A 23,542-nucleotide genomic window follows, 5' to 3' on the forward strand; every position below is an offset into this window, starting at 1 on the left:
CAAAATAAAGATAAGATTTTGAAGGCCGCAAGAGAAAAGCATCAGATTACATATAGGGGGAGACCAATACGGATAGCATCCGACTTCTCAACCCAGACTCTAAAAACTAGAATGGCCTGGAACAACATATTTCAGGCTCTGAAAGAACATGGTTGCCAACCAAGAATCCTACACCCAGCAAAACTAACCTTCAGATTTGAAGATGAAATAAAATCCTTCCATGATAAACAAAAGTTAAAAGAATTTACAAATAGAAAGCCTGCGCTACAGAATGCTCTCAACAAAATATTCCATTAGGAGAAAATGAAAAACAACAATGGAGGTCAGCAAAGGGAGGAAGTACCTTAGAGAAAAACCACTCAAAGGAGAAACCAAGTCAACTTAAAAACCAAAAGTAAGCCAAATGACTGGGAATACAAATCATATCTCAATAATAACCCTAAAGGTTAATGGCCTAAACTCATCAATCAAAAGACATAGACTGGCAGAATGAATTAAAAAGAAAGATCCAACAATATGCTGTCTGCAAAAGACTCATCTCATAGAAAAAGACATCCACAGACTAAAGGTGAAAGGATGGGGAAAAACCTACCATGCACATGGACTCAGTAAAAAAGCGGGGGTTTCCATCCTTATATCAGATAAAGTGGACTTCAAGTCAAAGTTAGAAGGGATGAAGAAGGACATTTCATACTGCTTAAGGGAACCATAAATCAGGAAGACATAATGATAGTAAATATTTATGCCCCAAACAATGGCACAACCCTGTACATTAAACACATCCTTCTCAATTTCAGGAATCACATAGACCACAATGCAATAATTCTGGGTGACTTTAACACACCACTGTCACCACTAGATAGATCTTCCAAACAAAACCAACCAAAGGAACCATAAAACTCAAAACACAATCAATAACCTAGACTTAATAGACATATATGGAATATTCCATCCATCAACGAGTGGATTCACTTTCTTCTCAGAAGCACATGGAACCTTCTCAAAAATAGACCATATGTTATGCCACAAAGCAGCCCTTAGGAAATGCAAAAAAATAGAGATACTGCCTTGTGTTCTATCAGATCATAATGGACTGAGAATAGAAATAATGACAAAATAACAAACAGAAATTACTCCAACACCTGGAGACTAAATAATATGCTATTGAATGAAACATGGATAACAAAAAACATCAGGAAGGAGATAAAAAAATTCTTAGAAGTCAATGAGAACGACGATACAACATATCAAAATCTCTGGGACACTATGAAAGTGGTACTAAGAGGAAAATTCATTGCATGGAGCGCATTCCAGAAAAGAATGAAAAGACAACAACTAAATGACCTACCATTACAGCTCAAGCCCTAGAAAAAGAAGAACAGAACAATACCAAAAGTAGTAGAAGACAGGAAATAATTAAAATCAGAGCTGAAATCAATGAAATTGAAACAAAAGAAACAATTCAAAAAATTGACAAAACAAAAAGTTGGTTCTTTGAGAAAGTAAACAAAATAGACAAACCCTTAGCCACACTAACAAAGAGAAGGAGAGAGAAAACTGAAATTCCTAAAATTCATGATGAAAAAGGAAATACCACGACACACACCACTGAGGTACAGAACATAATGAGAAGATACTTTGAAAATCTGTATTCCAACAAAATAGAAACCACTGAAGACACTGACAAATTTCTAGAGACATATGCTCCTCCCAAACTGAACCAGGAGGACATAAACAATTTAAACAGATCAATATCAAGTAATGAAATAGAAGAAGTCATTAAAAACCTACCATCCAAGAAAAGCCCAGGACCAGACAGATTCTCAGCCGAGTTCTACAAGACCTTCAAAGAAGAACTCATTCCAATACTTCTCAAAGTATTCCAGGACATAGAAAAGGAGGGTACCCTACCAAATTCATTCTATGAAGCTAATATCACCCTCATACCCAAACCAGGAAAAGACACATCAAGGAAAGAAAATTTTAGACCAATATCCTTGATGAATATAGATGCAAAGATCCTTAATAAAATATCGGCAAACCGTATCCAAAAACATATTAAGAAAATCATGCACTACGATCAAGTGGGGTTCATCCCTGGAATGCAAGGATGGTTCAACATTCGTAAATCAATAAACATAATCCATCATGTCAATAGACTTAAGGATAAGAATCATATGGTTATTTCAATTGACGCAGGAAAAGCGTTCGACAAAATACAACACTTCATGCTCAAAACACTAGAAAAAATAGGGATAGTAGGAACATACCTGAACATTTTAAAGTCTATTTATGCTAAGCCCATGGCCAACATCATTCTTAATGGAGAAAAAGTGAAACCATTTCCTTTAAAAACGGGAACAAGACACGGATGTCCTCTTTCACCACTTCTATTCAACATTGTCCTCAAAACTCTAGCCAGAGTAATTAGGCAGACCAAAGAAATTAAAGGGATACAAATAGGAAAAGAGGAACTTAAGCTGTCACTATTTGCGGATGACATGATTCTATATTTAGAGGATCCAAAAAACTCCTCCAGAAAACTTCTAGACCTCATCAATGAATTCAGCAAAATAGCAGGCTATAAAATCAACACGCATAAATCTAAAGCATTTTTATATGCAAACAACAAAACAACTGAAAGGGATATGAGGAAAACAACTCCATTTGCAATAGCCTCAAAAAAATAAAATAAAATACTTGGGCATCAATCTAACCAAAGAGGTAAAAAATCTCTACAATGAAAACTACAAAACACTGAAGAAAGAAATTGAGGAAGACCTTAGAAGATGGAAAGATCTCCCATGTTCTTCCATAGGCAGAATTAATATTGTCAAAATGGCCACACTACCAAAAGTGCTATACAGATTCAATGCAATTCCAATTAAAATCCCAATGACGTACCTTACAGAAATAGAGCAAGCAATCGTGAAATTCATCAGAAGAATAAGAAACCCAGAATAGCTAAAGCAATCCTTAGCAGGAAGAATGAAGCAGGGGGTATCGCAATTCCAGAACTTCAACTATACTACAAAGCAATAGTAACAAAAACAGTATGGTATTGGCACCAAAATAGAAAGGTAGATCAATGGTACAGAATAGAGGACACTGATACAAACCCAAATAAATACAATTTTCTCATACTAGACAAAGGGGCCAAAAATATGCAATGGAGAAAAGATAGCCTCTTCAACAAATGGTGCTGGGAAAACTGGAAATCATATGCAACAGAATGAAACTAAACCCCTTCTCTCACCCTGCACAAAAATCAGCTCACAATGGATCAAGGACCTTGAAAGCAGACCAGAGACCCTGCATCTTACAAAAGAAAAAGTAGGTCCAAATCTTCAACTTGTTGACTTAGGACCAGACTTCCTCAACAGGACTCCCATAGCACAAGAAATAAAAGCAAGAATCAATAACTGGGATAGATTCAAACTAAATAGCTTTTCTCTCAGCAAAGGAAACTATCAGCAATGCGAAGAGAGAGGCTACAGAGTGGGAGAATATCTTTGCCACTCATACTTCAGATAGACCAGTAATTTCCAGAATATATAAAGAACTCAAAAACTATACACAAAGAATACAAATAACACAATCAACAAATGGGCTAAGGATATGAACAGACACTTTACAGAAGAAGATCTACAAGCAGTCAATAAACATATGAAAAAATGTTCACCATCTTTAGTAATAAGAGAAATGCAAATCAAAACTACACTAAGATTCCATCTCACCCCAATTAGAATGGCGATTATCAAGAATACAAGCAACAATAGGTGTTGGAGAGGATGTGGGGAAAAAGGTACACTCATACATTGCTGGTGGGGCTGCAAATTAGTGCAGCCACTCTGGAAAGCAGTGTGGAGATTCCTTAGAAAACTTGGAATGGACCTACCACTTGATCCAGCTATCCCACTCTCGGCCTATACCCAAAGGACTTAAAATCAGCATACTACAGAGATACAGCCACATCAATGTTCATAGCTGCTCAATTCACAATAGCCAGACTGTGGAACCAACCTAGATGTTCTTCAATTGATGAATGGATAAAGAAACTGTGGTATATATATACAATGGAATATTACTCAGCTATAAAGTATAATAAAATTATGGCATTTGCAGGCAAATGGATGAAATTGGAGAATATCATGCTAAGTGAGATAAGCCAATCTCAAAAATCCAAAGGACGATTGATCTCACTGATAAGCGGATGATGACACATAATGGGGGGTGGGAGGCAGGCAAGAATGGAGGAAGGAGGGACTGCATAGTGGGAAAAGAGAGATAGGATGGGTGGGGGGGAAGGAAAAAAATAACAGAATGAATAAAACATCATTACTCTATGTAAATGTATGAATATGCAAATGGTATGCTGTTACTCCATGTACAAACAGAAACAACATGTATCCCATTTGTTTACAATAAAAATTTTAAAAAAGAATAATAAAATTATGGCATTTGCAGGCAAATGGATGAAATTGCAGAATATCTTGCTAAGTGAGATAAGCCAATCTCAAAAAACGAAAGGACGAACGATCTGGCTGATAAGCAGATGATGACACATAATAGGGGGTGGGAGGGGTGCAAGAATGGAGGAAGGAGGGACTATATAGATGGAAAAGAGGGGTGGGAGTGGTGGGGGGGTGGAAGAAAAAACGGAATGAATCAAACATCATTACCCTATGTAAATGTATGATTATGCAAATGGTATGCTGTTACTCCATGTACAATCAGAAACAACATGTATCCCATTTGTTTACAATAAAAAGAAATTAAAAAAAAAAAAAAGCTGGGAACATAATTCAGTGGTAGAGCACCCCTGGGTTTAATCTTCAGTATCAAAAACAAAGAAAAAATAGATTCATTAGGGAGTACAACATTTATTTAAAGCCTATGAACTATATCCTAAGAGCATATTAAAAAATAAATTTATGTTGAGCACATGGAAATCAAAATGGAAAAATGTCATGTAAGAAATGAAACAACCAGGCTTGGTGGTGCACGCCTTTAATTTGAGCAATTCCTGCTGAGACAGGAGGATAGTAAGTTTGAGGCCAGTCCAGCAATGTGAGACCTTGTGTAAAAAAATTTTTTTTGAAAAAAGACTGAGAATGTAGCTCAGGAGTGAAACCCTCTAATACTGCAAAAAAGAAAAGGAAATGAAACATAAAATCACATCTGTATCCATGAACAGTTAGTTCATATATTTTTCAGTTTCCTTTTTTCTGTTTCATTTCTGGTGCATATTTTTAAATGGAAGCTTTAACTCCAGGTGGAAAGTCTGAGACAGTCTCAGGTTTGCTAGAGCAGGTGTAGAAGGATCTATAAGGTTGGCCTACTTGAAGGAAACAAGACATCCAGGGAAATATCTTAAGGGAGAGTGACACAAGAGATCCTGAACCTCCAGCTCAGAGGGATTCAAAAGCGTGTACACACACTATGACCCCAGGGAGACAGCTCCAAGACAAAGGTGAGCACCTACCATTTCCTCAAGACTAGAAAAAGAAATAGGAGCATGATGATGTGCGCAAATGGGCATTTCAGTGCTGAAGATGATTTTAGGGAAAGAAGTAGAAAACTTTCTGTGGGAGAATGGTGAAATCATGATTTGAGTATTAAAACAGCTAAAGACCCAACATACTAGAATCAGAGAATGATGAAGGGGGAAAAAAAAATACAAAAACAACTCAGGCCTAGAAGGCACTGAAAGAATACAAATTTGACCATACAAAGAGGTGAGAAACTAGAAACAAAATGATGCTGGAGAAAGGGACGGAATCATGGAAAGAGGTGAGATTCTAGGGGAAAGAGTGGGGAATTGGAAAGTGCAGTTTATTGAGGGTGAGTTTTGCCTGAATTTGTCTTGGAATTACTCTGTGATCATTTGTTCTGATGGATTTTTTCTTTCTATCCATCTATCTATACCAGGGATTGGATCCAGGGGTGCTTAACCACTGGTTTACATCCTCAATCTTTTTTTTTTTTTTTTTTTTTTTTTTTTTTTTTAATTTTGAGACAGTCTCACTAAGTTGCTGAGGGCCTCACTAAATTGCTTGAGGCTGGCCTTGAACTTGCAGTTCTACTGCCTTAGCCTCCTGAGTCACTGGGATTATAGGCATGCGACATTGCACTCAGCTGTTCTGAATTTCATGGTCTGTGCTTGCTTTGACTTTTTTTTTTTTTAATTAGTTTTGTTTATAGCCTGACTTTAAACTCTCCTAAGGTCAGAATCTAGGGTCTCTGGTTTTCCTGGCCCTGCCCTCTAGCAGTGGAGATTACAGTTGAACATTTTTTTGCAGGTATGACAGAGAAAGAGCTCTGGTGGCTCCAGGTAAAGCTCTGGTCCACTGCTGTGACCTTCATCTCATTCCTCAGTGCCTGCTTCATTCTGAGTTCTTTAGGTAAGATCTCAGCTGAAATACAGTTAGATTTCATACACTGCCTAAAGTAGTAGTTAAACCTTTGTTTACATACAGTGGCAATTAACTAGGAATTTTAGATTTTTCATTAAATACTTTTCTTGGCAGGGAGGAGGAATATACCACACAAAAAAACAGGGCCTGGTGTATGTTAGTTAAGTGTTCTCCCACTGAGCTATATCCCCAGTCCCTGAGACATTTTAAAAAATTTTTTTCCAACTGAGAATGGAACATGGGTACTTTACCAGCGTTACATCCCCAGACATTCATTCATTCATTCGCTTTTTTATTTATGAATTTAATGCAGAAGCACTTAACCACTGAGCTACATCCTCAACCCTTTTTATTTTTTATTTTGAGACAGTTTCTCAGTAAGTTGCTTAGGACCTAAGTTGATGAGGTTGGCCTCAAACTTGTGATCTGATCCTTCTCCCTCAGCCTGTCAAGTTGCCTGGCCAAAATTTATTTTTATTTATTTATTTAATTTTAATTTTATTTTTATTTTGAGCATGGGTCTCAAAAGCTCAGGGTGGACTTGAACTTGAAATCCTCCTGCCTCAACCTCCCAACTCACTGGGATTACAGGCATGGCCACCTCTCCCAGCTTTATTTTTAATTTCAGACAGTCTCACTATGTTGCTGAGGGTCTTGCTAAATTGCTGAGGCTGGCCTCAAACTTGCAATCATGCTTCATTCTCCTGAATCACTGAGATTACAGGTGTGTGCTACTGCACCCCACCCCTGTATCTATTTTTTATAAGGGCAATAATCCTATTATAAAAGATTCTACCATCAAACCTCATCTAAACCTATTTCATCCCAAAGCAGTTAGGTTTCCGTCTTCAAATAGCACCACATTGGGGTTAGAGTTTCAACCTAAAAATTTTAGGGTGACCCAATTTAGTTTACAATAACTCCATCTCTATGTGTGTACAGTTGTGATCCCTATCTAAGATGCCATCTCCTACTACTAGGCTTATCAGTTCAGCAAAGTTGAACTTTATTTATAAAATTCCCCTTTGGGGAATGGGGGTGCATCTCAGTGGTACAGTGTGTGCTAAGCACATGTGAGGCCCTGGGTTAACCCAGAGCACCACAAAATAAATCAGCAAATAAATAAATCTTTATTTGATCTTCATGTGGGAGTCTTCCCAAATAAGGAAAACTGTTTAACAATGATACCATGAAGGAATAAAGAAATATTTTCCTTTTTCCTTTTTTTTTTTTTTTTTGGTATCAGGGATTGAACCCAGGGGAGCTTAACCCCTGAGTCACAAACCCAGCCCTTTTTATTTTTTGAGGCAGGGTCTCACTAAGTTGCTTGGGGCCTCGCTAAATTGCTGAGGCTGGCTTTGAACTTGTGATCCTCACCTCAGCCTCCTGAGCCACTGGGATTATAGGCATGCGCCACCACACCCAGTATAAAGGAAATTATTTAATCACTCTTCTCTTTGCCACCTTATATATTTTTGTGTGACCTTCAAAATTTTTCTACTCTTTTTAGAATACGAGTATTAAAACTTGTTCTGTTATTTGATATTGTGATTACAAATAGTTTTTCTTGTGTTGGGGGGGCACGTGGGTGTGCTGGGGATGGAACCCAGAGCCTCAGTGCACACGAGGGATAGCACTTCCCCACTTAGCTCCACCCCAACCCATGATTAAAAATAGAAATTAATCATCTGGGAGGAAGGTATTGTATATATCTTACTATGTTGAATGAAAACATGTTGATAATAATATCATCAGTCTCTTTCCAGTTTCTAAGAAGCAGAATTATTACTAAAGTTAAATTTTGCTGTACTTTTCATAGTTAAGGAAAATAAAGTGGCTTAAGTATGGTTATTTAATTACTTGAGAGGAAAGAGGACATACAGGAACTTAAAAACAAAATTAAGATAAAGACAGAAGTTTTTTGTTGTTCATGGTGCTGGGGTTTGAACTGAAGACCTCATACATGCTCAACAATCTACCTACCACTGAGCTACATTCCCAGCCCAAGATAGAGCAGTTTGACTCAATTTAGCCCCAAATCAGGATAAGACACATAAGAATTAAGTAGAGATAAACCAAAGATTAGCTCTGCTTCATGTGCATGCCAAATAACAGAAGTGATCATTTTTAAGGAAAGGTATCTTGAGCTCGGGGTGTAGCTCAATGATAGAGTATTTGACCAGTGTGCACAAGACACTAGGTTTGATCCCCAGTTCAATAAATAAATAAATGAAAAATAAAAAGGAAAACTAATTCTTCTCTTTCCCAGTGATTCACAATAATTCTATGTATTGGAAAGTTGGCAAGAGGCTGTCCAAGTTACAAGAGTTTCAAAATTTTTCAAGTCTAACTTGTGAAAAAGAAGGTATGGCTCTACAAATGATCAACAAGATTTCCTGTGAATCCAATTCCAGGTCAGATGTTTTTTACCTTTGGCACTGAAATTTTCAAATCCCAAGCTGGTTTATTCTATGGCTCTCTTCAATTACTTACTTGAATATCCCAGGGGAATTATTGATCAACTTGTCCAGGATCAGGGCCTGCCTCAGTCTACTGCAGAAGCCAAAGAGAGGGGAGTCACACCTAAGAAATCCTTCAATGGTGTCATCCTCCCAGGAAAGAAACTCCACCTAAAAGATGGAGAATGATGGCAAGGATGTAGCTCACTGGTAAAGCACTTGCCTGGCATTCACAAGGCCCTGAGTTGGACTCCCAGGCTACAAAAATAATAAGAGAATAAAATAACTCATTCTTGACTCCTAGAGAGAAACCTGTGAACGGTGAACTAACAAGAGTTTCTTCCTCATTTCACCATAAGAGAGGAGACAGAATAGAATGTGGTAAAAATAGGGGAAGAGAGAATGGTTTGCTCTTTATTTTTTGTTCTTTTTTTCACATTTGCTTTAACAATGGTTAAAATATAACCTAATTAGCAAAGTGTGCCCTTACTATGAAACCAGTCAGTCCAGTCAGATTTACTGGGTCAAAATAACTTTTCTATTCACATAAGCTTATTAGTATGCATTTGGGGGAGGGGTGAAACAAACACCAAGAAACTCTAAATTCATCTTCCATGTTAGAGAAGTGACGTTTAAGTTATGTAACCTCAGGATGGGGATGTAGCTCAGTGATAAGAGCTCTTGCATAGCATGCACTAGGCACTAGGTTTAATCCTCAGTATTGAAAAAAAAAATGGAAGCTCTAATAAAATAATTTTTATAAGTCCATAAAAAATGTCTTAGAACCCTGTCTCAAAATAAGAACATAAAAATGGGTGAGGATATGGCTCAGTGGTTAAGCATGCCTGAGTTCAATCCCTGTTACCCCAAAAAAAAAGGGAAAAAGAAAATGGCCTAGGACTGGGTATGTAGCTATGTTGTAGAACCTGTGGGTGCCTAGCAGGCACAAGGCTCTGGGTTCATTCCCCATTATCACTAAACAAATACATAGGGGCTGGGGATATAGCTCAGTTGGTAGAGTGCTTGCCTTGCAAGCACAAGGCCCGGGGTTCAAATCCCCAGCACCACAAAAAAAAAAAAAAAAACATAATTCTTGTTACCTACTTTGTAATAACATACAACTAACATTATGTTTCATATGAAACAAAAAGCTAAAATGCTGCCAAATGCACCCCTGTAATCCCAGCAGCTTGAGAGGCTGAGACAGGAGTATTTCAAGTTCAAAGATAGGCTTACAAATTAACAAGACCTGAAGCAACTCAGCAAGACCCTGTTTCTAAAAAAAATACTAAACAGGGTAGAGGATATAGCTCTGTAGTTAAGTGCCCCTGGTTCAATCTCAGGTACAAAAAAAATAAAATACAAGGCATTGTATTACTTTAGGAAATATATTTACATTGACACAATTAACTGGAATTTGGAAATACAATTATCTTGGTTTGTGAAAAAATTAAGTAGAAAAACATGTAAAAACTAAGAAATTCTGCCAAGTGTGATAGCCCATGCCATAATCCCAGTGACTCCAGAGGATGAGGCAGGAGGATCAAAAGTTCAAGGCCAGCCTACACAATTTAGTAAGATCCTGTTTAAAAAATAAAAATTAGAAAGGGCTGAGAATGTAGCTCAATGTTGGAGTACCCCTGGGTTCAATCCCTTATACCACCTCCCCCCAAAAAAAAAATCTGAATTTTTTACTCTAATTTTGATAAACATGGTCAAAAAATTTTTTTTTTTATTTTGGGTACTGGGGATTGAACCCAGGGGCACTTTACCACTGAGCCTCTTTCCAGTCCATTTTTTATTTTTAGAAAGGGTCTCACTAAGTTGCTCAGAGACTCGCTAAATTGTTGAAGCTGACTGAACTTTCCAATCCTCCTGCCTCAGCCTCCTGAGTCTCTGGGATTACAGGCATGTGCCACTGTACCCCACACATGATCAAAATTTTAATGAAAAAAGGACAGTATATATTTTAAACGTTAATTGGTCCAACAGCTAGCATATGATTTTATTTATTATTGGAAATTTAAAAATAAGCATTAGAAATGGTGAAATAAAATTGACTATAACTGGCCTAAATATTTCCTATGATTGATCAAATAGGTTTTAATTACTTATTAAATAATGCACATTGAAAGATAATAACAGACCAGAGTGTGGTGGCTCATGCATGTAGTAATTCCTCAACCTCCTGAAGTGGAGGATTACAGGCACATACTACCACACCCAGCTTGAAGCTCTCTTGCTAAAAGGCACAAATTTATAGAGCCTTGGAGATTATCATAGCACCCTGATCTTCAAACTTTTATATGCATACCAAAACTCCAAGATTTTAGCAGTTATTCCAGAACCTAGAGCATAATTCAGTCCAGGTACACATTTTTATGGTCACTTTAAATCCCTAGCAGCAAAATGATATCTAAAGGAATTAGAAAATGGAGGAGGGAAAGTACTTTGATTTTTGTCTCATATGTATGCCAAGTGATCCCCCAGGTAATCCAGAGTGCAAAAGAAGCCCAGGATGATCAGAGTCCTTTAAATACATAAAGGGGTAATCCATTTCTACATAAGGGCCTGGCTGCATGCCTGTAACCCCAGCTACTTGAGAGGCTGAGGCAGGAGGATAGGAAATTCCAAGCCAGCTTCAGCAAAGTGAGACCGTCTCGAAACATAAAATAAAACACACTGGGGATGTACCTTAGTGTGAAAGTGTCCCTGGGTTCAATCCCCACTACCATAAAAAATATTTTTAAAAACAAATAGTCCTGCCTTCCTATGAAGCTGAGAAATTAGCAATAGTAATTTCACATTTTTTAAAGCATCTCACATCTTTAAAAAAAAAAAAAAAACAACTTTTTTTTTTGTGGTAATATAACATCAAAATTAATCATTTTAACCATTTCTCAAGAAAATTTCAGCTCTGTGCCTAGTAGGAGCTATTGCTGCCTTTGATCTGCTTTTGAGGCACACTTGGGTCTAATCAGCTATTCTCAGCAAACTCTTACCTAGATAGACTTAATGTGCTGAAGACCATGATCTTCGCTGGTGAAGAATATTATGTCCTCCACTGTGTGGTTTTCCTATAAACATTGTCTTTCCTCAACTTTTGAATTTTTCAGGACTTAAGAAACAGATTTATTTTAATGACAGCATTCCTTCCCATTCTATTCTACTCTACTTCTCTTTTCAGACTGTCCACCTGTAATTTCAACCCCCTGAAATTGTTTCTTTTCCTTCTTTTTTTTTTTTTTTTTAAACTGGGGATTGCACCTAGGGGTGTTTAACCACTAAGCCACATCCTGATCTTTTTTATTTTTTTATTTTCAGACAGGGTCTCGCTAAGTTGCTGAAGTTGGTCTCAAACTTGTGATCCTCCTGCTTCTAGCTATAGAGTTGCTGGGATTACAGGCATGCACCAACACACCCGACTTGTTCTCTGTCACTTGTTCCCTATGACATTTGAAGTGATCTTTGAAGCCTTTCATTTGTCTTTGCCTTTTTTTTGGCAGCTTGGGCTGGACGGGTACCAGGGATTGAACTCAAGGGCACTCAACCACTGAACCACATCCCAGCCCTATTTTGTGTTTTATTTAGACAGGATCTCACTGATGCTAAGAGACTCGGCATTGCTGAGGCTTGCTTTGAACTCACAATCCTCCTGCCTCAGCCTCCTGAGCTGTTGAGATTACAGGCATATGCCACCACACCCAGCTCAGTTCTTTTTAAGCTATTGTCAATAACTGCTTTCACACTGCAATAAGCAGAGTCAAGTAGTTATGACCTAAAATATAGCTGGGCCTGGTGGCACCCATCTGTAATCCCGGCAGCTAGGGAGGCTGAGGCAGGAGTATCCCAAGTTCAAGGCCTCTCTCAGCAAGTTAGTGAGACCTGTCTCAAATTTTCAAAAAATGAAAAGGGGCTGGGGTTGTGGCTCAGTGGCAAAGCACTCCTGGGTTCAATGTCTAGAACCATAAAACAAAAATAGAACCCTAAAATATTTACTATTTGGGTCTTTCCAGAAAGTTTACCAGTCCCTGTTAAGAGTGAAATAACTGTCAGGTGTGGTAGTGCACACCTGTAATCCCAGAAGATAGGGAGGCTGAGGCAGGATGATCATGAATTCAAAGCCAGCCTCAGTAACTTAGCGAGGTCCTAAAGAACCCAGCAAGACGCTGTCTATAAATAGAAAAAAAAAAAAAAAAGTTGGAATGTGACTTGGTTAAGCACCCCTAGGTTTAATCCCCAGTACCCAAAATGATAATACTTAAGTCACCTAGGTATTAGTAAACATACCAATAAATAAGTTTTTGAAAATCAATGGAGAACACTGACAAAAACTTAACTAATTCCCTAGTGAGACCTAAAACTTTCTATGAAGGAATTCTCAATTTTTTTTTCTTGTGGTACTAGGGATTGAACCCTGGGTGCTTCGCCATTAAACTACACCCCCAGTCCTTTGTTATTTTTTATTTAGAGACGGTCTTACAGATCTAGAATTTGCAGTCCTCCTACCTCAACCTCCCAATACTTAGGAATATGGGCATGCACCACCATGGCTGGCTCTTATTTTTTTTTCCCCTCCTATACTCATTCTAGAGAATTGGAGCTGCTGCCCAACCTTCTGGAGGCCATTTCAATCTAGCTGTTACTTTATTTCTACTACAATGCAATCTTGGACTGAGAGTCAGAAAAACTGTTCCATGATGGAAGCTGAACTGACAGTGATCAACACCAAGGAAGAACAGGTACTTTCTAATAGGCAAGGTGGTCAGCTAGCCTGTTCTCTCTTTAAATGGTGCTGGAGATTAAACCCACGGCTTGAATGTTAGGCAAACACTTTGCACCTGGGCTAGGCTTTCCTCTTGAATGGGGAAAATAGTCTTTTATCACCCTTAATAAAATAACCACTGGGCACCTGGTATGGTGGTGCACTTCTGTAATCACAGCAACTTAGGAGGCTGAGGCTGGAGGATCACAAATTCAAGGCCAGTCTCAACAACTCAGTAAGACCCTGTCTCAAAAAACAAAAGGGCTGGGGATGTAGCTCAGTAGTTAGGCGCTGCTGAGTTTAATCCCCAGTACCAAAAAAATAAAAATAAAATAAAAATTTTAAAGCAAATTTAAACATTAGCATCCTGGGAAATAAAGGAAAAAATATGTTCTACCTTTTATTTTTCTTCTGGTTTAGCATAATTTCCCCAGAACAAAAAAAGTGGCCATGACTTTCATTCTCCTTTCTCTGGATTTCCATTCTTTGGCATCTTGATCTAGTAACTTTCACTATTCTGAGAGTTCATTTTGAGACATGAAGTTTTTTCATATTTCACTCTATTTATGTATTCATTAAGAGGTTTGTCCCATACCTGCAATCCCAGAGACTCAGGAGGCAGAGGCAAAAGGATCACAAGTCTGAAGTCTGCCTGGGCAATTTAGCGAGACCATGTCTCAAAATATAACATTGAAAAAAGGGACAGAATGTAGAAGAATGCCCTGGATGAAATCCCTGCCCCAAAAAAGTATAAGTCTCACTACATTACATTCAACATTAATACCAGCAGTAACCACTTATATAAAATGCATTACATAGAAATGCTTAAAATAATTAACTACCACTAGGCACAGTAGCGCACAACTGTAATCCCAACAATTTGAGAGGCTAAAGTAGGAAGATCACAAGTTGGAGGCCAGCCTCAGCAAATTAGTGAGGCCCTAAGCAATTTAGGACCTTATCTCAAAATAAAAAGGGCTGTGGATGTAGCTAAATAGTAAAGTGCCCCTGAGAAGTACCCACCCCCACATAAAGGGTAATTAACTACCTTACAAAGAAAATTATGAGGACTTAAAAAATTAAATTGGGCATAATGACTGACACCTATAATCCCAGCAATTTAGGAAGCTGAGGCAGGAGAATCATAAATTTGAGGTCAGCCTCAGCAACTTAGTGAGACCCGTCTCAAAATTAAAATTGAAAAGGTCTAGGGGTCTAGTAAAGAACCCCATGTTCAATTCCTAGTACCCACATGAGGAACCAATAAGGGCTGGAGATGTGACTCAGGGATAAAGCACTGGTATAGTATGACAGAGGCCATGGGATGGATTCCCAGCACAAAAACTATCTGGTCATTAAAGAAATAAGGAAACCAAGTCTGGCATAAAATTCATTGATATGGGCCAATGTGTTTGAGCCAACCTGTAATCCCAACAACTTGGGAGGCTAAGGCAGAAGAATCACAGGCTTAGGCTTGAGGCCAGCCTGGACAGCTTAGTGAGATCATGTTTCAAAAAATGTTTAAGCATCCCTGGGTTCAACTCCAAAGGGGGTGGGGGGATCAAAAACTCAGTTCAACATTAGTACTCCAAAGTTATGAAGCTATGACTTTTCTTTCCTTAGAATTTCATCATCCAACATCTGAATAAAGATTCTGCTTATTACATGGGGCTGACTGATCCAGAGGGTCACAGGCATTGGCAATGGGTTGATCAGACACCTTACAACAAAAGTGCCACGTGAGTATAGAATTAGGTAAAGGATTCCTGGATCATGGGTCATATAGGAAACAGTTTTTAGGGAAAATGTCAGAGACTCAGGTAAGGGAGAAACTACAGGAAGATTTTAGAAATAAAGTAGCAAAAGTGGGGACAACATATTTTTGGTATATGTTCTTTGACTTCAACACTCTTCAACTCTGCCCTAAGTTTTTAAACTCTTTCAAAACACTAAAGAATGTCCTCATCCTTTTTCTCCTTTTCAGATTCTGGCACGCAGGGGAACCTAATAATCCTGATGAGCGTTGTGTTATAGTAAATTTTCATTACAGAACAGAAAAGTGGGGTTGGAATGATATTCATTGTCATTTACCTCAGAAGGCAATTTGTAAGATGATGAAGATCTACTTATGAATGGGATATTTCCTGTGGAAATGCTTTGAGATTAGCATCCACCATTTGAATAGCTGAGTTATTCTTTATGAATTCATAAACAAAAGGAGAACCCATAAGTTTTTTCAGTAAGCCGTTATTGATTCCAGTTTGAAAAAAGAAAACAATCACTTCACATATTCATCCATTTATTCATTCATAAAATCAGTGCTCAGTGGTATAGTACTTACCTGCCCAGCACATAAGGCCCTGGCTTAGATGCCCAGTATCACAAAAAAATAGTAAATAAATGCTTTTTGAGCATTTCCCATATGCCTAAGACTACTGGAGGGCCCTTTTGCATACAAGTAAGAAAGCAGGGAGTCTCCTTTCCCAATACCCTGACCCCACACTAAGGATTAAATCTATGGTGTGCTCTTCCACTGAGCTACATATCCCAGTCCTTTTCTGAATTTTGAGACTGGGTCTCCCTAAATGGCCCAGAATAGACTCCAGTATGCAATCCTCCTGTCTCCCTGGTGGCTGAGATTATAGGCCTAGGCCACTGCACCCAACTTAAGATTTCATCACTCTGAACACATGACAACTAGATGACAACTAGAGGACAAAGGGCAAATTTTATCTTTGGTATCCCAAAAAGACTGTCAAATCTATGCACATGATGTGTCATTGAAAAAAATAAGTTAAATATCATTGGATGACATTGCCTCTTGGAATATTTTGTTATCATAGATTTTCAATTCTCTCCTTTGATGTGAAATGTTTTGTTTTTACCCCCACTCATGCATTTCTTTGACAAAGCAATTCCCCCTATTCATAGGGGATACATTTCAAAATCCCCACAGAAACCCTGGGGTGGTATTGAACTTTACATATACTTTTCATCCCTATACATATGTAGTATAAAGTTTAGTTATACATTAAGCCCAGTAAGATTAGTAGTAACTAATCAAATATAACAATTTACTGTAATATTATTTCTTAATATTTATTTCTGTAATTTTCCCATTTAATGTTCTCAGATGGACATCGATGTGGGTAACTAAAGCCATAGCGGATAAGTGGGCACCACTGGATAAGCCTGAAGCCCAAGTGATATCTTTGGTATTATGAGTTTAACTGGTAACTGGTGACTGGTGACTCCTAGCCTCAGAATGAAAGCTGGTTGCCTGGGGAAACCAGTGATAAGAGGACGGAAAACTTTCAGTCCCGTCCTACCCATAACCTCGGAGGAGGGAAAGGCTGATAAACCCAAAGTCTATGATGTAAATCAATTATACCTATGTAATGAACTACCATAAAAACCCAAAGGACTAAGTTCTGAGAGCTTCCAGGGAGCTAAACAAGATGGAGTTTTCTGGAGCTGGGTGCAGTGGTGTACCCTATAATCCCAGTAGCTTGGGAGGCTGAGGCAGGAAGATCTGGAGTTCAAACCCAGCCTCAGCAAAAGTTAGGAGCTAAGCAACTCAGTGAGACCCTGTCTCTAAATAAAATACAAAATAGGGCTGGGGATGAGGCTCAGTGGTCGAGTGCCCCCAAGTTCAATACCCAGTACCAAAAGAAAAAAGAAAAAAAAAAAAAGAAAAGAAAAGAAAAGATGGAGTTTTCTGGAAAGTGGTGTATCCCTTCTCCCATGTAGTTGTAGTTGTTCACTTGATCCTTTGTAATATCCTCAAGTGCTTTCTTGAGTTCTGGGAATAAACCCTCAATTTGTGGGATCTGAGGCAATCGCCATGTAGAAAGTTTCAACAATTAATTGTATTAGGATTCCCAGCTGATATCAGCTGAAGAATTGTTTGACATGAGGAGGAAACCTCTATACACCTATCAGCAACTTTCCAAAACACCCACTTCCCTTCTAGCTCCTTTCATTTTGATACCTCTTTCAGGAAGTGAATACATGCAAATACCTATGCCCTTTATCCACACCTTACTCAAAGTTCCTACCAGGTGAACAGTATCACAAAACATTACAATACCAGATACTTTACACTCCAGAAATGCGAGAATAAATTTGTTCATTCACAGTACAGCAAAAACAAGTATAAAGGCTGGAGTTGTGACTCAGTGGTAGAGCACTCACCTACCATGTGGAAGGCACTGGGTTGATCCTTGGCACCACATAAATAAAATATTGTGTCCATATACAATGAAAAAAAATTTTTTTTAATTTTTTAAAGTATAAATCAGAATAAGAAATTTTATAAAATACTCAAATAGATCAGTAAGTTCCTCTATGTACACATTTATTTGTCACTGAAAATTAAAATAGCAGAAAATTTCCTTTTATTGCAACTCAAATTTTTGAAAATCAGAAAACCTAATTATCTACTCTAATTATTACACTCCAATCAAACTATCCAATATTCTCTTTATATCTCTTACAATTCCTGAGTTTATTTCACAGATTTCAGGCCTATAAAATCCACGGAAAGACTTGAGACCTATTGGTACTTCTTTGGATCGAACAGAAAAGTAAAACTAAAGCATATTGAAATCATTTATGTACATTTTAACAGCATGGATTCCTTATAAATTACTGGCATTAGGCATGAATAGGTCCTCAACACCCCGCCCCCAAATAAAAGAAGTAGATGGAAAAGAATAAAGACATCACAGAACTCATACATAAACTATTCAAAAATCATTGGTATGCAATCTAAGCATAGAAAAGCTTGCCTAAAATTAGCATCATGAACAAGATACAACTTCTTCCTATATTGACTCTGTGTCATAATCATACCCTATTCTAGCATTCTCAGAAGGATCCCATCCATGATATACGCAATAACTGCAGGTACATTTGAATGGTACACTTCGTGATTCACTCTGAAAGAAACAATGAAATCAGATTAACTATGATACTTGTACCCAAAGAGGTGTAACAAACTGTCAGATGTACTGTTTATATAAAGTCAGCCTTTTGTCCAATTGTAACCAAACTTCAGCAACTGGGGAGACCTTCGGGAACTAGGCCAGCCTCAGCAACTTAGGGAGACCCTGTCTGAAAATAAAAACTATAAAAGCTCAGTGGTGGAATACCTATAGATTCAATCCCTTGTACTAAAAAAACAAACTTAGGGGGAGAAAAAGGAGGAATGAAATATATGGGTACCATAGAATGCCAGCTTGTGGGTCATTTTAAAATGACAGAAGATGCAAACTGTCAATAAAAAACTATTCCAGCCTGGGGAGATAGCTCAGTCAGGCAAGCACAAGGCCCTGGGTTTGATCCCCAGCACCAAGCAAAAAAAAAAAAAAAAAAAAAACACTATTACAGTCTTAGTTTTCTGAAATCCTTGTATGTAACTCACTCTGCTGGACACTGTGCTTAGGTGTCTCTCTTCTTACTACATGGTATTATTGCAAAGATCACGTCTGTGAAGCATTTGTAATTATAAACATAACACAAAAAGTGAACCCTAATGTCAAGTATGCACTGGGTGATGTGTCACTGTAGGTTCAATTGTAACAAATGTACCACTCTGGTGTTGATAGATGGGGAAGCTATGTGTGAGGCGGAGACATTGAAACGCTACTTATTGATCAATTTTGCAGTGAACTTAAAACTTCTAAAAAATAAAAACCTTAAAAAAATGTACAGGGTCAGATGTGTTGGTCAATAGAAGAGTGTGTGCTTACCCTGAGAAGGCACTGGGTTCGGGGTTGGGGAGATAGCTCAGTCGGTAGAGTGCTTGCCTTGTAAGCACAAGGCCCTGGGTTCGATCCCCAGCACCAAAAAAAAAAGGCACTGGGTTCAATCCTCAGCACCAAATAAATAACTATAAACAGACTGATTTCTCCAGAATTCCTGGGAACTCAGAACCTTCAAGCCAGCCAGGTGTGTGGCTTGCAAGGCTGAAGCAGGAGGATCTCCAAATTCAAAGCCAGTCTTAGCAACTAAACAAGACCCTAAGTAACTTAGTGAGACCCTATCTAAAATAAAAAATAAAAAGCGCTGGGGATGTGGCTTAGTGGTTATGTGCTCCTGGGTTAATCCTGTTACCAAAACAAAACAAAACAAAAACTTTTCAGCCAATTTCCCTCTCCTCTTCTCCAAACAAAAAATCAAAACCACATACCCCACCCACACTATAGCAAAGGAAAAAAAAAAAATCATTTACCTGAACTCCCTTAAGATTGTTGGTTCTTTGTTGCTCTCTTTCAAGCTTCATGAAAAGAAAAAAAAAAAATTTAAAACTATCAAAAAATTACAGCCAGGTATGATGGCACATACCTATACTCCCAGGGACTCCCAAGGTAGAGACCCTAAGCAACTTAGCAAGTCCCTACCTCAAAAAACTAAATAAAAAGGATTGGTGACATGTTGCTTAGTGGGTAAGTACTCCTGGGTTCAATCCCCAATACCAAAAAAAAAAAAAAAAAAAAAAAGTTACACACCTACACACCCACCATAAGAGAAGTGAGGGAGCCTTAAAGATGCAAGTTATCCAGCCTTAGCACTGCTGACATCTTAAAATGTCACCCTGGGATGGCAATGCCATCTGCCCAGAAGATCCAATAGTCCTACTACCCGTATCACAAACTCACCTGGGAAAATCTTACACTTAGGAGATATCTCCATTTTGCCACACGTTCTTTCCGTGCAGATAACAATGTTCGGACTCCTCGACGCCTGTAGGGAAAGCCTCTTCTGACCTCCCGTAAGATCCTCTCACTTCTGTCCTGTGGTTGGGGTGGACCTTCTGGCAGAGGGGAAGGGCGTTTAGCACAAGGATTCAGAGTCAAGTTATGAAGTTGCTTTGTTAGCATTTCTGAATTGACTGGATGAGAGTCCACTGAAAGAGAAAGTGAGATCCATTAGTTTGATCTGCATCAAGAAGTCACTGTTCCACACTCAAAGGAGGTCTGGATTGTGTATGTGTGTAGCTCTATATTTTGATAGGGTCTCACCTAAATTGTCCAGGTTGGGCTCAATCTTGAAATTTTCCTGCTTCAGTCTCCTGCTAATTCTGCTCTTACAGCATGAGAGTAATGCACTAGTATAGGAAGTTCCTCAGGGTGGAAGATCACAGGAAACAATGCAAAGTCACTGGTCTTTCAAAAAGAGGGAAGTCAAGAGTCAGGGTGTTGGTGCACACCTGCAATCCCAGTGATTCAGGAGACTGAGGACAGGAGAAAAACTCACCAAAATCAAGGCCAGTCATGGCGACTTAAGACCATGTCTCTCCCCCCCCCCCCGCAAAAAAAAAGTGGCTCAGTGGTAGTGACCCTGAGTTCAATACCCAGAATACTCCCCCATACCATACCCCCCAAAAAACGCAAGGCAGAACTAAATTGCTTTGCACAGGAGCACATTGTAATAGACCCCTGGTCTCTGATTTGTGGGGGGTTGGGGTACTAGGATTGAACCTAGAAGCACTCTCCTACTGAATACCCCCAGCCTTTATTTATTTTTAAAACTTCTTGAGACGGTCTTGCAAATTTGCCTAGGCTGCCCTTAAACTTGGGATCCTCCTGCCACAAAACAAAACCCAGGGGAAAAAAAAAAAAAAGTCAAAATGGCTGTTATCCTCACCAGTTACACCTAATTAGTTACCTAGCTCCTTCATGGTATTAGTTCTCTTTACTTAAAGCCAGTATTTTGAGATATCAACCCCTTAGACTTCCTCTTCCCAACTGAACATTATTCATATCCCCCCGTACATACTCATCTCTCACACAGCAATGCAGTTACTATTCATCGTCCCCCGTTTGTGAAAAGTACTAAATAATATCAAAGGACTGGGTATATGTAGGTTAGCGGTTGAGCGTTAGCCTAGCCATGTGGTAAGTCCCAGGTTCCATACCCAGCACCATAAAAATAGAGGCTAGAAAGAAGCCCACTTATCTGTCAGGCTCTAAGGCAGATTCTCGAAGAGGGAGAGACTGGGGGCATTATACAGATTATTTTTTTTCCTTTCCACGCGGTTCTGGCTACCGGGACTCAACACAGGAGAAGAAGCGCAAGGACGAGGCGCAGAGCGACAGTATTTTAGCGCGCTCGTGGGGTTCGTATCCTAATTGCCCTGCGGGCAGTTGTGGTATTGGCTCCAGGGCACCTACAAAGCCCCCTACCCCATCCAGTCCACGAATACTGGGGATGGGCGACAGTGGCCTAGGCCAGGACGCTGGGCTGACACGAGGAGTGACTCCCCGGAAGAGACCCAGGAAGACCGGACCTCTTAGCTGTATTCCTGAAGCAAACTGAGAAAACAACTCCCGGTCTCCTCCTACTACTGATTTACATTACACAGAACATTCACCAGTTTTAGAAACCCGCCCTTTTAATTTTCCTTGAAGAACCATTTGACTGTCATTAGCATTCTTAAAGGGTAAATTTAGCTGGAAAGCCACTCTTGAAAAAGTTAGCGAGAAAAAGTTCAGGTTAAAGTGAAACGTACATTTCCTATATTTGTTCTTTTATACGTTGCTGACATGAATTGGCTTCGCGGCGTCTTGAGGCCCGGCGTGCTGGTGTAACCTGTAATCCCAGCAACTCGAGCGGCTGAGGCTAGAGAATCACGAGTTCAAGGCCAGCCGCAACAAATTAGCGAGACCTCCCCTGCGTCTCAAAATTAAAAATGCTGGGGGGAGGTGGCTCAGTGGTAAAGTGCCCCTGGATTCAATTCCTGGTACAAGAATAAATAAAAATTTTGAAATAAATAAACCGCATCCTGGGAGCCAGCCTAGGCAATTTGGCAATACCTTGTCCTAAAATCTAAATATAAAGACTGGCCAGGTGCGGGGCTGCACTCCTGTAAACCCAGAGACTAAGGAGACTTAGGCAGAATTGCGACTTGTAGACCGACATCCACGACTTAAGGAGGCCCTAATCAATTTAGCGAGACCCTGTCTCAAAAAAATAAAAAATAAAAAGGGCTGGGGATGTAGCTCAGTGGTAAGGCGCCCCTGGGTTCAAAGCCCAGTGCCAAACAAATAAAGAGGGCTGGGATGGCGCTCGATAGAAGAGCTTGTAGAGCAACCCTGAGTTCAATCTCCCCAATACCAGGGGTAGGGAGGGGCAGAAGTTGGAAGTTTTCCTAAATATAATGAATACAATTCTCCCTCCATACCCCTTTTTGTTCTTTTTTGAACTCCATTTTTTTCTTACTGAAGGAAGCTACAAACCCAACCTTCCTCAAGTTGAGATTTAACTTGGTATCTCTTGGAAAGCCTTAAACAACATAAGAAATGAGAGCAGCCCTTTGATTTCTCAAAAACACTTGCACTCGAGAAGGTCATTGACTTACCTGAATCTTCGGGGAAATTTTCTTCATTTTCAGACATCGGAAAAGACTCCTGGGCCAAGGTTGGGTTAAATTTTGCAACGGGTCCATTGGGAGGCGAGCTGAACCCTCAAAAAGTTATTCCGAGGTTGCCTAGGAGGAAAAAAAACAAAAAAAACAAACAAAACAAAACAAAACAAAAAAAAAAACTGTAGCCCTGAGACTAAAATCTTGAACTTCAACAGATGGTGAAACAAGCTAATCTGAAAATGTAGGTCTGGTTTCCCTTTAAATTACAGATAAGTGAATCTTCCGGCTATTTTAATGTTAATGATCCAATGATTAAAGGATTCACGTGAGTTAAGGAGAGTGGGCGTAGTTTGGACTGATAGGATAATTCTTCATCTCGTTTGCATTAAAATAATCACATCCTACAGCAAATCTGTTGGAAAAACCTATCAGTGCTAACTGAGTCTCCCTGAATTTGCCTCAACTCTCACTTTTTTTGTTTGGTTTTGTTTCCAAACTCCAGGAGATACGTACAGGTTTCTGAACTAGCTTT

General features: G+C 39.0%; 2 protein-coding genes across 2 annotated transcripts; one reads left to right on the top strand and one right to left on the bottom strand.

The window, feature by feature from the left end:
• The first annotated feature begins 5,359 nt into the window (after positions 1 to 5,359).
• Clec4c (C-type lectin domain family 4 member C) lies at positions 5,360 to 15,772 on the top strand. Its single transcript, XM_047549875.1, has 5 exons — positions 5,360 to 5,473; positions 6,303 to 6,404; positions 13,469 to 13,617; positions 15,264 to 15,379; positions 15,625 to 15,772. The coding sequence occupies exons 1-5, from the start codon at positions 5,443 to 5,445 to the stop codon at positions 15,770 to 15,772; spliced, it is 546 nt and encodes a 181-aa protein (XP_047405831.1). The 5' UTR covers positions 5,360 to 5,442.
• Positions 15,773 to 18,062: 2,290 nt separating this feature from the next.
• On the bottom strand, positions 18,063 to 23,041 carry Dppa3 (developmental pluripotency associated 3). The gene is made up of 4 exons (XM_047547899.1): positions 23,005 to 23,041; positions 20,303 to 20,550; positions 19,876 to 19,920; positions 18,063 to 18,580 (listed from the first exon to the last, which is right to left on the bottom strand). Exons 1-4 carry the CDS (start codon positions 23,039 to 23,041, stop codon positions 18,467 to 18,469), a joined length of 444 nt encoding a protein of 147 aa, XP_047403855.1. The 3' UTR covers positions 18,063 to 18,466.
• Between the last annotated feature and the right edge of the window lie 501 nt (positions 23,042 to 23,542).

This window comes from Sciurus carolinensis, chromosome 4 (assembly GCF_902686445.1).
Source record: "Sciurus carolinensis chromosome 4, mSciCar1.2, whole genome shotgun sequence".
NCBI lineage: Eukaryota > Metazoa > Chordata > Mammalia > Rodentia > Sciuridae > Sciurus > Sciurus carolinensis.